The sequence below is a fragment of the Platichthys flesus genome, chromosome 9 (assembly GCF_949316205.1).
Source record: "Platichthys flesus chromosome 9, fPlaFle2.1, whole genome shotgun sequence".
Classification (NCBI taxonomy): Eukaryota; Metazoa; Chordata; class Actinopteri; order Pleuronectiformes; family Pleuronectidae; genus Platichthys; species Platichthys flesus.
Window position 1 is genome coordinate 3,692,161 of NC_084953.1, and position 13,132 is coordinate 3,705,292.

Below are 13,132 nucleotides of genomic sequence, written 5' to 3' on the forward strand. Positions count from 1 at the left end.
TTGTTGGGGTATTGGTTGTTGTTGTTGGAATAGTGGTTGTTGTTGGAGTAGTGGTTGTTGTAGTTGGAGTATTGGTTGTTGTAGTTGGGGTAGTGGTTGTTGTTGTTGGGGTACTGGTTGTTGTTGTTGGGGTAGTGGTAGTTGTTGTTACAGTCATGGTTATAGGGGTAGTTGTTGTTGTAGTAGGGGTAATTGATGTTGGGGTAGCGGTTGTTGTCGTTGGTGTAGTGGTTGTTGTCGTTGGGGTAGTAGTTGTTGTCGTTGGGGTTGTGGTTGTTGTTGTTGGGGTAGTGGTTGTTGTAGTCGGGGTTGTGGTTGTTGTTGTTGGGGTAGTGGTAGTTGTTGTTACAGCCATGGTGGTTATCGGGGTAGTTGTTGTTGTAGTAGGGGTAATTGTTGTTGGGGTAGTGGTTGTTGTCATTGGGGTAGTGGTTGTTGTCGATGGGGAAGTGGTTGTTGTTGTTGGGGTAGTGGTAGTTGCTGTTACAGCCATGGTTATAGGGGTAGTGGTTGTTGTAGTTGGGGTAGTGGTTGTTGTCGTTGGTGTAGTGGTTGTTGTCGTTGGGGTAGTGGTTGTTGTCACTGGGGTACTGGTTGTTGTAGTTGGGGTAGTTGTTGTTGTTGTTGTTGTTGGGGAAGTGGTTGTTGTCGAAGTAGTGGTTGTTGTCATTGGGGAAGTGGTTGTTGTCGCTGGGGTAGTGGTTGTTGTCGTTGGGGTAGTGGTTGTTGTTGTTGTTGGAGTAGAGGTTGTTGTCGTTGGGGTAGTGGTCGTTGTTGTTGGGGTAGAGGTTGTTGTCGTTGGGGTAGTGGTTGTTGTCACTGGGGTACTGGTTGTTGTAGTTGGGGTAGTGGTTGTGGTTGTTGTCGTTGGGGAAGTGGTTGTTGTCGCTGGGGTAGTGGTTGTTGTTGTCGAAGTAGTGGTTGTTGTCGTTGGGGAAGTGGTTGTTGTCGCTGGGGTAGAGGTCGTTGTTGTTGGAGTAGAGGTTGTTGTTGTTGGGGTAGTGGTTGTTGTCACTGGGGTAGTGGTTGTTGTTGTTGGGGTAGTGGTTGTGGTTGTTGTTGTTGGGGAAGTGGTTGTTGTCGTTGGGGTAGTGGTCGTTGTTGTTGGGGTAGTGGTTGTTGTTGTCGTTGGGGTAGTGGTCGTTGTCGCTGGGGTAGTGGTTGTTGTTGTTGGGGTAGTGGTTGTGGTTGTTGTTGTTGGGGTAGTGGTTGTTGTTGTTGGGGTAGTGGTTGTTGTCGTTGGGGTAGTGGTAGTTGTTACAGCCATCGTTATAGGGGTAGTTGTAGTTGTAGTAGGGGTAATTGATGTTGGGGTAGTGGTTGTTGTCGTTGGTGTAGTGGTTGTTGTTGTTGGGGTAGTGGTTGTTGTCGTTGGGGTAGTAGTTGTTGTCGTTGGTGTAGTGGTTGTTGTTGTTGGGGAAGTGGTTGTTGTCGCTGGGGTAGTAGTCGTTGTTGTTGGGGTAGAGGTTGTTGTCGTTGGGGTAGTGGTTGTTGTCACTGGGGTACTGGTTGTTGTAGTTGGGGTAGTGGTTGTTGTTGTTGTTGTTGGGGAAGTGGTTGTTGTCGAAGTAGTGGTTGTTGTCGTTGGGGAAGTGGCTGTTGTCGCTGGGGTAGAGGTCGTTGTTGTTGGAGTAGAGGTTGTTGTCGTTGGGGTAGCGGTTGTTGTCGCTGGGGTAGTGGTTGTTGTTGTTGGGGTAGTGGTTGTGGTTGTTGTTGTTGGGGAAGTGGTTGTTGTCGCTGGGGTAGTGGTCGTTGTTGTTGGGGTAGTGGTTGTTGTTGTCGTTGGGGTAGTGGTAGTTGTTGTTGGGGTAGAGGTTGTTGTCATTTGGGTAGTGGTCGTTATTGTTAGGGTGGACGTTGTTGTTGTTGGGGTAGTGGTTGTTGTTGTTGTTGGGGAAGTGGTTGTTGTCGGAGTAGTGGTTGTTGTCGTTGGGGAAGTGGTTGTTGTTGCTGGGGTAGTGGTTGTTGTTGTTGGGGTAGTGGTTGTGGTTGTTGTTGTTGGGGAAGTGGTTGTTGTTGTCAGAGTAGAGGTTGTTGTAGTTGGGGTAGTGGTTGTTGTTGTTGTTGTTGGGGAAGTGGTTGTTGTCGGAGTAGTGGTTGTTGTCGTTGGGGAAGTGGTTGTTGTCGCTGGGGTAGTGGTTGTTGTTGTTGGGGTAGTGGTTGTTGTTGTCAGAGTAGTGGTTGTTGTTGTTGGGGAAGTGGTTGTTGTCGCCGGGGTAGTGGTTGTTGTCGTTGGGGTAGTGGTTGTTGTTGTTGTTGTTGGGGAAGTGGTTGTTGTCGGAGTAGTGGTTGTTGTCGTTGGGAAAGTGGTTGTTGTCGCTGGGGTAGTGGTTGTTGTTGTTGGGGTAGTGGTTGTTGTTGTCAGAGTAGTGGTTGTTGTTGTTGGGGAAGTGGTTGTTGTTGTCGCTGGGGTGGTGGAAGTTGTCGTTGGGGTAGTGGTTGCTGTTGTCAGGGAAGTGGTTGTAGTTGGGGTAGTTGTTGTTGTAGTTAGGGTAGTTGTTGTTGGGTCAGTGGTTGTAGTTGGGATAGTTGTCTGGGTAGTTGTGGTTGTAGTTGGGGTAGTTGTTGGGGTATTGGTTGTTGTTGTTGTTGGGGTAGTTGTTGTTGTAGTTAGGGTAGTTGTTGTTGGGTCAGTGGTTGTAGTTGGGATAGTTGTCTGGGTAGTTGTGGTTGTAGCTGTTGTAGTTGGAGTATTTGTTGGCGATTGAAGTGTTGTAGCTGTCGTTGTCTCAGGTGCTGCTGTTGTTGCATTAGCAGTTATGTTCCCTGTTGATTTTTTTTTAAAGACACGTTACGAAAGAGAGAAAAAAAAGTTAAGGAATTCTGAATAGAAGGAAATCAAAGATGACTTGAGCATGACACACATCCTCTGTGTCCTCTGAACAAACTGCCTCATTACAACCGAGTGGGAAACTTATCAATCCATGTGTTTTTGTGCTAAAACAACCAAAACCTTGTGGATAAGTAGATAAAGTATAAGAAGAAGGACGACATATCAGATTTAAGTTTTGTTTCTACACATGCAGGTTTAATAATTTGGTGGCATTCAAACAGCAGTTTCTACCAAGTTTAATACAAGGAAATAAAAGGCTGCTGTTCAAACAAAGTGAACAAAATGAACTGAACATATTTAAAGCACAACATGGAAAACTAAAGGACTGAGCTGCAAAGCAATGCCAAGCTCAAGTTTACCTAACAACCATGTTCTGATCGAGTTCTATATACACCATGTCTAACAAGCCACTGCTGTGAACCAGTTCAGAATCAATTTCAAGATTTGCTGACCCAAGCCTGGAAAACCAGCTGTAAGCAGCATCTTCATCACTACCATTTGACACCAGGCTTAACCCTAGAGAAGAAGCTCCAACCCAGTGTCAGAGAGCTGCTGTGATACAACTCTTTAATAATTTAATGTTGCCTTGAAAGGATGTCATGCAATTTGAAATTGGCCTTGAGTGAAATTCTGTTGGTCTTTATTTTATTAGCCTTTATTTAACCATGTTAGTCCCATTGAGATGAAGAGTCTCTTTTACAAGGTGAATTTATATTTTCTCTTTTGTAGTATTAATAACAATCCGATGTAAGACATGTATACAGTGTGTTAAAGTGCTGCAAATAAACTAATGAAAAATCCACTCAAGGTGAGAGAGTGGAACCTGAGTCTGCCGGCCAGGATTAACAGTTGTGTACATGTTCATGATTCTCCTATGTCCTTGACAAAGAGCCATTCAAGTATCAAATGTCATCTTGGAAATGAAGTAAACCCAATGAATTGTTTCTATTCAATCCCATGTAATCAAGTAATTACTTGATTCATCTGTGGAAACCCTTTACTAAGTTTTTATAACTTTAGGATGGTTTAGTCCAACAGTCGTATTTTTTATTATTCTCATGATTATTCTTAATTAATCCTGTGTTATAACGTTTTGCAACAAAATAACACGTTTTCTTTTCGCAGTTTAATTATGTTTTCTTATCTTGCTTGCAGCAAATTATATTTATTTCATCAACAACAATAGTACGTTTTTCAAGCAGACACCAAAAGCAGGAAAAAACATATAACACAATTTTTCAGAATTTCAAACAGATATCGCAGATAAGCACACATGAATCACTAATCACCACTGAGCTGATCTTCAAGTCCTCTACAGTTTACCCTCCTAAATTACTTATCATAAAATGCAGACAATAATTGCAATGAATTCTGACCTTCGGCACAGGAGGCAAGAAAATATCCAAGCAAAAACATGCAAAAGAGGATTGTTCTCTCCATGATGGGTCGTGTTACTCCGCACAACTACAAGAGCAGAGAGGTAGTTTTTCTTTGATTAGTATTGTGCCTAAGTTGTGCTTTGCTCCTCCTTCAGATACAGAGAGTGTGACAAGGTAGCAGTGACTGAGGCTGCGTTCATATAACCTGAAAAACCAGGTATGCTCACATTTATGAGAAATGAAGGGAGGAGTGAGCGAGAAACTGTTTGAGAGTTTCCTGTCTACTTGGACCAGCATGGCAGCTACTGCTCTAGTTACAGTGCATGGGAATTACAGACACCAATTAATTAAAAAAACATCTCTTTGACAGATCAAATATTTTGTTTTGAGATACCCAGTTTACTGTGAAAATAACATGATACTTGAGTCAAATGCACTTCTCTATGTTTTACAATATTTTACATGTTATTTAACTAAATAAAAGGTGCATGTTGTGAATCTTTGCAGCACAGTTGAGCACAATTGCATCTGTTGTGTTTAGCTAACTGTTTATAATAAAATCATTATGATGAACTGCACTTTTACATTGTGTTGAAACTATACCACCAGTACAATTGTAGTACAGTCACTGTCCCCATGGAGCTTTTACCCGGGAAGCCTGACGCTTGTAGTGTCTGTTGTAGTTGTTGTAGTTGGGGGAGTGGTTGTTGTTGTTGTTGTTGTGGCAACTTTGACCCTTTGAATGGATTTTACGTTCACTGTGAAGGCTGTGCTGTTCAGGAGCGTCATTCTCATAAACTAAATGGAGAGAAAAACACAGAATAGACAACAGAAGATCAATCTCATCTCCTTCACCCCATCCATTTGATTTGTGTGCATGCATTATCGTGGATTATATTGAGTGAAGAGATTTCACAGAAGAGTTATTTTTGAACATTTCTGTGTACGTACCTGATTGATATGCTCAGCGATGGTTTCATTGCTGAGCTCACCAGACATGGAGATTTTCATTTTGAGATAGATTATTGCTACAGGGCCTGCAGGGATTGACAACGCTTAACATTTGGAAATCGATTTAAAAACAACAATAAATAAATAAATACTTATTTTTTCTGAAAAGACTTGTGAAAAGAGTAACTGTGGTCGCTGGTGTACTTTTTTTTTAACAATGTGGTATTTGTGTCAACTGATAACAAATGAATGAATGAAAAATACATAACCACCATATTATGTTTTAGATTGTAATTTATCTCCGGTTGTAACTTGGGAATTTCTCCTCTGAAGATCAATAGAGCCTCCTTATATTTTCCAGGATATTAAATTACTTCTTGAAGTCATGACAATTTGAAATCAGTTACCTGGGGCTGAGGTGGTCGTGGTTGTTGTTGTTGAGGCTATAGTTCCTGTGGTTAGAGCTGTAGTTGTGGTTGTTGGGGTAGTGGTTGTTGTTGTTGGGGTAGTGGTTGTTGTTGTTGTTGTTGTTGTTGTTGGGGTAGTGGTTGTTGTTGTTGGGGTAGTGGTTGTCGTAGTTTGGGTAGTGGTTGTTGTTGTTGGTGTAGTTGTTGTCGTAGTTGGGGTAGAGGTTGTTGTTGTTGGGGTAGAGGTTGAATTGATTTCTGTAGTGACAGTGTTACACAAACTAGTCCCACAACAGGCTGGTCCACTGGTAATGTTACCGACATCCTGCACGAAAGGCAGTGACCCCAGGCTGGCAGCAGCTGCACACAGATTTGAAGATGAACAGCCGAAAGCTGGAGAAGTGCCGTTCTCAGTTGTCACTAAAGAGGAAAAACAATCGAAGGTTTGTTAGTTGGATAATTTCAGAGAGACTTCTTCACTTTAAGAAGAACTTGAATTCACGAGGAAATGTATTTTGATGACAGTAGTTTAACACTAATTGTTGCCATGGTTACGGTAGTGCACGTGCACTTCAGGAACTCGTGACATCACTGATTTCATTGTTTTAAGTTGAGTTCCAGGAAATCGTGATGGAAAATAACAAGTAAATTAACTGAGAAACATTTAATAGTTTGGTCCGCTTTTTGGGATGGAACTAATTTTAACTCCTTTATATCCTGTGTGCTCTTTAAATCTCAAACATTATGATGATCTTAAGATGATGAGAAAGTAAATATTTCATAAAAACACATAATGCAGTAAAACGTAAGTTTTTAATCTCTAATGTTATGGATCATAAATACAGAGTAACACAGATGATACAGATTTAAGTAAAGTGCTTGAAAAGTTTAGTACATGAGTAAAAACATGTTTATCTTAAATCTTCACTCTTTAATATGAATATGTTAAAAATACTTAGAGGTAGTAGAACAGGTTTGAAGTAATCGTTTAAATGCAGCATATAAGAAGAAGACTTACCAACAGCTTCAAAGCAGCGATCCTCTGTTCCCCTACATTGTACTGAAGAGCTGCAATCAAAGGTGGTGGGGTGACAAACGTGACACCGCAAACTGTTAAATGCTGGAACCACAGGGACTGAAACAGACAAAACATGATACTGTTTATTAGAGGAAGAGAGAAGATGTTATGGATTAAAAATAGAACATGTCAGCACAAGGATACAGATTAATAAGATTCATCTACATCTACTTACAAGGCAGAGTGTTGGAGTTGCATCTGTCTGTGTTGCAGCATGTAGCACTTACAAGTGAACTTGAAATACCCAAGTTAACTGAAAATGTCTGAGAGCCTGTGGCTGGACACAGGGAGGGGGGGGCACAGGCCTTGTAGATTTGCTGTCCAGGAGTCCCAGATGAAACGGCTGCAGAGTCAAAGGTCAGTTTGTTAATGGTGATGGAAAGCACACGTCACTTTGCAGTACATGTATTTCCCTGGAGAGTAACTTGCAGAGAAGTTTACCTTGACTGGAAGCTGTGATACACATCGAGCCTGTGGGACATGTAACTGCTGATGTGTTTGAACAGGTAACATCTGCATCTGTGCAAGTTTCACACACAAGTGCTACACCTGCAATGTGGAGAAAAATAGTCAGTGATATGTTGATCTGATCCAAATTGTGGTTCATAAAGGCTCAAAAATCATCTTACTGTTCAAATGGAGTTTCAGACATATGGGTTTTAATTTAAATATAAATAGACAATAAACACATGACTGTAAATCATTTAATCTGTTTCCTACCTGTTTAGTCTGTTTCTAGTACCGCTGTACTGTAACTTGAGAATTTCTCCTCTGAGGATCAATAGAGCATCCTTATATTTTCCAGGATATTAAATTTCTTCTTGAAGTCATGACAATTTGAAATCAGTTACCTGGGCCTGAGGTGGTCGTGGTTGGAGCTGTAGTTGTGGTCGTTGGGGTAGTGGTTGTTGTTGTTGGGGTAGTGGTTGTTGTTGTTGGGGTAGTTGTTGTTGGAGTCGTTGTTGTCGTAGTTGGGGTAGTGGTTGTTGTTGTTGGGGTAGTGGTTGTTGTTGTTGGGGTAGTTGTTGTTGGAGTAGTTGTTGTTGTTGTTGGGGTAGTTGTTGTTGGAGTAGTGGTTGTCGTAGTTGGGGTAGTGGTTGTTGTTGTTGGGGTAGTGGTTGTTGTTGTTGGGGTAGTGGTTGTTGTTGTTGGTGTAGTTGTTGGTGGAGTAGTTGTTGTCGAAGTTGGGGTAGTGGTTGTTGTTGTTGGGGTAGTGGTTGTTGTTGTTGGGGTAGTTGTTGTTGGAGTAGTTGTTGTCGTAGTTGGGGTAGAGGTTGTTGTTGTTGGGGTAGAGGTTGTTGTTGTTGGGGTAGAGGTTGAATTGATTCCTGTAGTGACAGTGTTACACAAACTAGTCCCACAACAGGCTGGTCCACTGGTAATGTTACCGACATCCTGCACGAAAGGCAGTGACCCCAGGCTGGCAGCAGCTGCACACAGATTTGAAGATGAACAGCCGAAAGCTGGAGAAGTGCTGTTCTCAGTTGTCACTAAAGATGAAAAACAATCGAAGGTTTGTTAGTTGGATAATTTCAGAGAGACTTCTTCACTTTAAGAGGAACTTGAATTCACGAGGAAATGTATTTTGATGACAGTAGTTTAACACTAATTGTTGCCATGGTTACAGTAGTGCACGTGTAATTCAGGAACTCGTGACATCACTGATTTCATTGTTTTAAGTTGAGTTCCAGGAAATCGTGATGGAAAATAACAAGTAAATTAACTGAGAAACATTTAATAGTTTGGTCCGCTTTTTGGGATGGAACTAATTTTAACTCCTTTATCTCCTGTGTGCTCTTTAAATATCAAACATTATGATGATCTTAAGATGATGAGAAAGTAAATATTTCATAAAAACACATAATGCAGTAAAACGTAAGTTTTTAATCTCTAATGTTATGGATCATAAATACAGAGTAACACAGATGATACAGATTGAATTAAAGTGCTTTAACAGTTTAGTACATGAGTAAAAACATGTTTATCTTAAATCTTCACTCTTTAATATGAATATGTTAAAAATACTAAGAGGTAGTAGAACAGGTTTGAAGTAATCGTTGTTTAAATGCAGCGTATAAGAAGAAGACTTACCAACGGCTTCAAAGCAGCGATCCTCTGTTCCCCTACATTGTACTGAAGAGCTGCAATCAAAGGTGGTGGGGTGACAAACGTGACACCGCAGACTGTTAACTGCTGGAACCACAGGGACTGAAACAGACAAAACATGATACTGTTTATTAGAGGAAGAGAGAAGATGGAAGTGTTATGGATTAAAAATAGAACATGTCAGCAGAAGGATAGAGATTAATAAGATTCATCTACATCTACTTACAAGGCAGAATGTTGGAGTTGCAGTTGTCTGTGTTGCAGCATGTAGCACTTACAAGTGAACTTGAAACACCCAAGTTAACTGAAAATGTCTGAGAGCCTGTGGCTGGACACAGGGAGGGGGGGGCACAGGCCTTGTAGATTTGCTGTCCAGGAGTCCCAGATGAAACGGCTGCAGAGTCAAAGGTCAGTTTGTTAATGGTGATGGAAAGCACACGTCACTTTGCAGTAAATGTATTTCACTGGAGAGTAACTTGCAGAGAAGTTTACCTTGACTGGAAGCTGTGATACACATCGAGCCTGTGGGACATGTAACTGCTGATGTGTTTGAACAGGTAACATCTGCATCTGTGCAAGTTTCACACACAAGTGCTACACCTGCAATGTGGAGAAAAATAGTCAGTGATATGTTGATCTGATCTAAATTGTGGTTCATAAAGGCTCAAAAATCGTCTTACTGTTCAAATGGAGTTTCAGACATATGGGTTTTAATTTGAATATAAATAGACAATAAACACATGACTGTAAATCATTTAATCTGTTTCCTACCTGTTTAGTCTGTTTCTAGTACCGCTGTGCTGTAACTTGTGAATTTCTCCTCTGAGGATCAATAGAGCATCCTTATATTTTCCAGGATATTAAATTACTTCTTGAAGTCATGACAATTTGAAATCAGTTACCTGGGCCTGAGTTGGTCATGGTTAGAGCTGTAGTTGTGGTCGTTGGGGTAGTGGTTGTTGTTGTTGGGGTAGTGGTTGTTGTTGTTGGGGAAATGGTTGTTGTTGTTGGGGTAGAGGTTGAATTGATTGCTGTAGTGACAGTGTTACACAAACTAGTCCCACAACAGGCTGGTCCACTGGTAATGTTACCGACATCCTGCACGAAAGGCAGTGACCCCAGGCTGGCAGCAGCTGCACACAGATTTGAAGATGAACAGCCGAAAGCTGGAGAAGTGCCGTTCTCAGTTGTCACTAAAGATGAAAAACAATCAAAGGTTTGTTAGTTGGATAATTTCAGAGAGACTTCTTCACTTTAAGAAGAACTTGAATTCACGAGGAAATGTATTTTGATGACAGTAGTTTAACACCAATTGTTGCCATGGTTACAGTAGTGCACGTGCACTTCAGCAACTCGTGACATCACTGATTTCATTGTTTTAAGTTGAGTTCCAGGAAATCGTGATGGAAAATAACAAGTAAATTAACTGAGAAACATTAAATAGTTTTGTCCGCTTGTCGAGATGGAACTAATTTTAACTCCTTTATCTCCTGTGTGCTCTTTAAATATCAAACATTATGATGATCTTAAGATGATGAGAAAGTAAATATTTCATAAAAACACATAATGCAGTTAAGCGTAAGTTTTTAATCTCTAATGTTATGGATCATAAATACAGAGTAACGCAGATGATACAGATTTAATTAAAGTGCTTTAAAAGTTTAGTACATGAGTAAAAACATGTTTATCTTAAAACTTCACTCTTTAATATGAATATGTTCAAAATACTTAGAGGTAGTAGAACAGGTTTGAAGTAATCGTTTAAATGCAGCATATAAGAAGAAGACTTACCAACAGCTTCAAAGCAGCGATCCTCTGTTCCCCTACATTGCACTGAAGAGCTGCAATCAAAGGTGGTGGGGTGACAAATGTGACACTGCAGACCGTTAACTGCTGGAACCACAGGGACTGAAACAGACAAAACATGATACTGTTTATTAGAGAAAGATAGAAGATGGAAGTGTTATGGATTAAAAATAGAACATGTCAGCACAAGGATACAGATTAATAAAACTCATCTACATCTACTTACAAGGCAGAGTGTTGGAGTTGCAGTTGTCTGTGTTGCAGCATGTAGCATTTGCAAGTGAACTCGAAACACCCAAGTTAACTGAAAATGTCTGAGAGCCTGTGGCTGGACACAGGGAGGGGGGGGCACAGGCCTTGTAGATTTGCTGTCCAGGAGTCCCAGATGAAACGGCTGCAGAGTCAAAGTGCAGTTTGTTAATGGTGATGGAAAGCACACGTCACTTTGCAGTACATGTATTTCACTGGAGAGTAACTTGCAGAGAAGTTTACCTTGACTGGAAGCTGTGATACACATCGTGCCTGTGGGACATGTAACTGCTGATGTGTTTGAACAGGTAACATCTGCATCTGTGCAAGTTTCACACACAAGTGCTACACCTGCAATGTGGAGAAAAATAGTCAGTGATATGTTGATCTGATCTAAATTGTGGTTCATAAAGGCTCAAAAATCTTCTTACTGTTCAAATGGAGTTTCAGACATTTGGGTTTTAATTTAAATTTAAATAGACACTACACACATGACTTTAAATCATTTCATCTGTTTCCTAACTGTTTAGTCTGTTTCTAGCACCGCTGTACTGTAACTTGTGAATTTCTCCTCTGAGGATCAATAGAGCCTCCTTATATTTTCCAGGATGTTAAATTACTTCTTTTAAGTGGAACAAACAGCTGGTGAATATCATTAGATCGTTAAAGTAATTAAAAGTAATTAAAAGAGGTTATGTTGTAGCTGATGAATCACTATTGTTGAGATAATTAGTTACCTGTGCTGGTGAGCGCCCAGATGAGGTTCAGAGAAAGAAGCAGCTTCATGACGACCAGGAAAGTTCAGCAGATTCCTTATACGACCTCTCATCAACACAGAAACACTTGATGTGCTCTACAGGTGTTGATCGCCTGTAAGACTGATACGTGTCTGAGTATCTCAGGGACTGGGCGTGTTTCCATTTTGACATTGTGATCATTCAGACTGTCAGTCCCTGTTTTGTCACAGAGGAAAACACGTCAACACGCCTCAACACACCCATTTTCATTTCACATGTTCACATAATCAGGATTGTGCATCAAAAACAATAAATCATAGAAACACATTTCCATCAGGAACAAAAACTCATAGAGAAATCGTATCTATCTACCTGACAGTAATTTTTGAGTTTAACAGACTTTCGCTAAGCATCTTTAAAATGGTTTCTGAGGCAAAAATCAATGATCATTTTTGGCATAAGCCGCGGTTCAAAGAGAAAGAAGTCTCAGCTGTTGGTCACACCTTATCAAAGAACATTCCTAGAATTGTCACATTGTTTTCTCGGTTTCCAACATCTGGAATCTTGTTGAACTGGTAATCTGCGTTTAAAAATACTTCACTATTCCAGTTAATGTGTACACTGAACAAAGCCTAACCTTAAATTTCAGTAAAACTTACAATATGAACACAATGTACAAGTGGTTCAAGTTTAATTTAGATATAAGTAAAATATTACTCCAGAAATGTTTTTAAGAATATAACAAACTGTGCTTTTCCATAAATGTCATCATGTCACCAGGCCTACATGTAGAGAGAAGCAACACAGGCTTTCAATGTGTTGAGCAGAGAGCTGACTGCAAAGATTCTGACTGATTGTGACTATGGGTCATACACTCTTCTCACTTTTACCAGCCCGAGTTCGGAGTAGAGGCTGCATGGATCTATCGGTGCATGTATGCAGGAGGTGTTTATTGTATCAGTATGAGATTAAAAAGCCATACATATATATATAACATATAATCTCTCTGCTGCTGTAACAACTGAATTTCCCTGGTGTTTGGATCAAGTTTTATCTTAACTTATTACATGTTTATATTGATAAATAATCAATAACTAGAAATAAACTCTGGAGGAGGATGTTTCTCCAGCTAGCAGCTAACAGCAACAGTTAGCAGACATTTTCTCTCAGTTTTAAAACCTGCTCCTGAGAAACATCTTTAATTCAGTTATGTTTTTATACTTCAACTTGAGGTTAGGACAACACCAATTGAACATTAACTTGACTTTACACCTCAGTCCGTCGGCTAATTCTAACACTAATTTACATCTAAAGTTCACCAGACGTGGTGATTTTCATTTGTCGATATATTATTGCTGCAGAGCCTGCAGGGACTGACAAGGCTTAACATTTGGAAATTGATTCAAACAACAATTTATATATAAGTACTTATTTTATGTGAAAGGAATCCTTGTGAATAGAGAAACTGTGGTTACTGATTTTAAGAGTTATAAAGGGACATCATTACTAAAGGTGTTTGACCACATATTAAAGGTCTTGTAAATTGCAATATTTAAAAATTCTTAAACAAATTATATAAATACAGA

General features: G+C 40.2%; 1 protein-coding gene across 1 annotated transcript; it reads right to left on the minus strand.

Annotated features, from left to right (window-relative positions):
- Positions 1 to 3,028: 3,028 nt before the first annotated feature.
- On the minus strand, positions 3,029 to 12,248 carry LOC133961200 (integumentary mucin C.1-like). Its single transcript, XM_062396233.1, has 15 exons — positions 11,547 to 12,248; positions 11,053 to 11,160; positions 10,787 to 10,954; positions 10,546 to 10,662; positions 9,657 to 9,947; positions 9,247 to 9,354; positions 8,981 to 9,148; positions 8,740 to 8,856; positions 7,500 to 8,138; positions 7,090 to 7,197; positions 6,824 to 6,991; positions 6,589 to 6,705; positions 5,571 to 5,990; positions 5,164 to 5,249; positions 3,029 to 5,010 (listed from the first exon to the last, which is right to left on the minus strand). The coding sequence occupies exons 1-15, from the start codon at positions 11,593 to 11,595 to the stop codon at positions 4,858 to 4,860; spliced, it is 2,817 nt and encodes a 938-aa protein (XP_062252217.1). The 5' UTR covers positions 11,596 to 12,248; the 3' UTR covers positions 3,029 to 4,857.
- Positions 12,249 to 13,132: the final 884 nt, after the last annotated feature.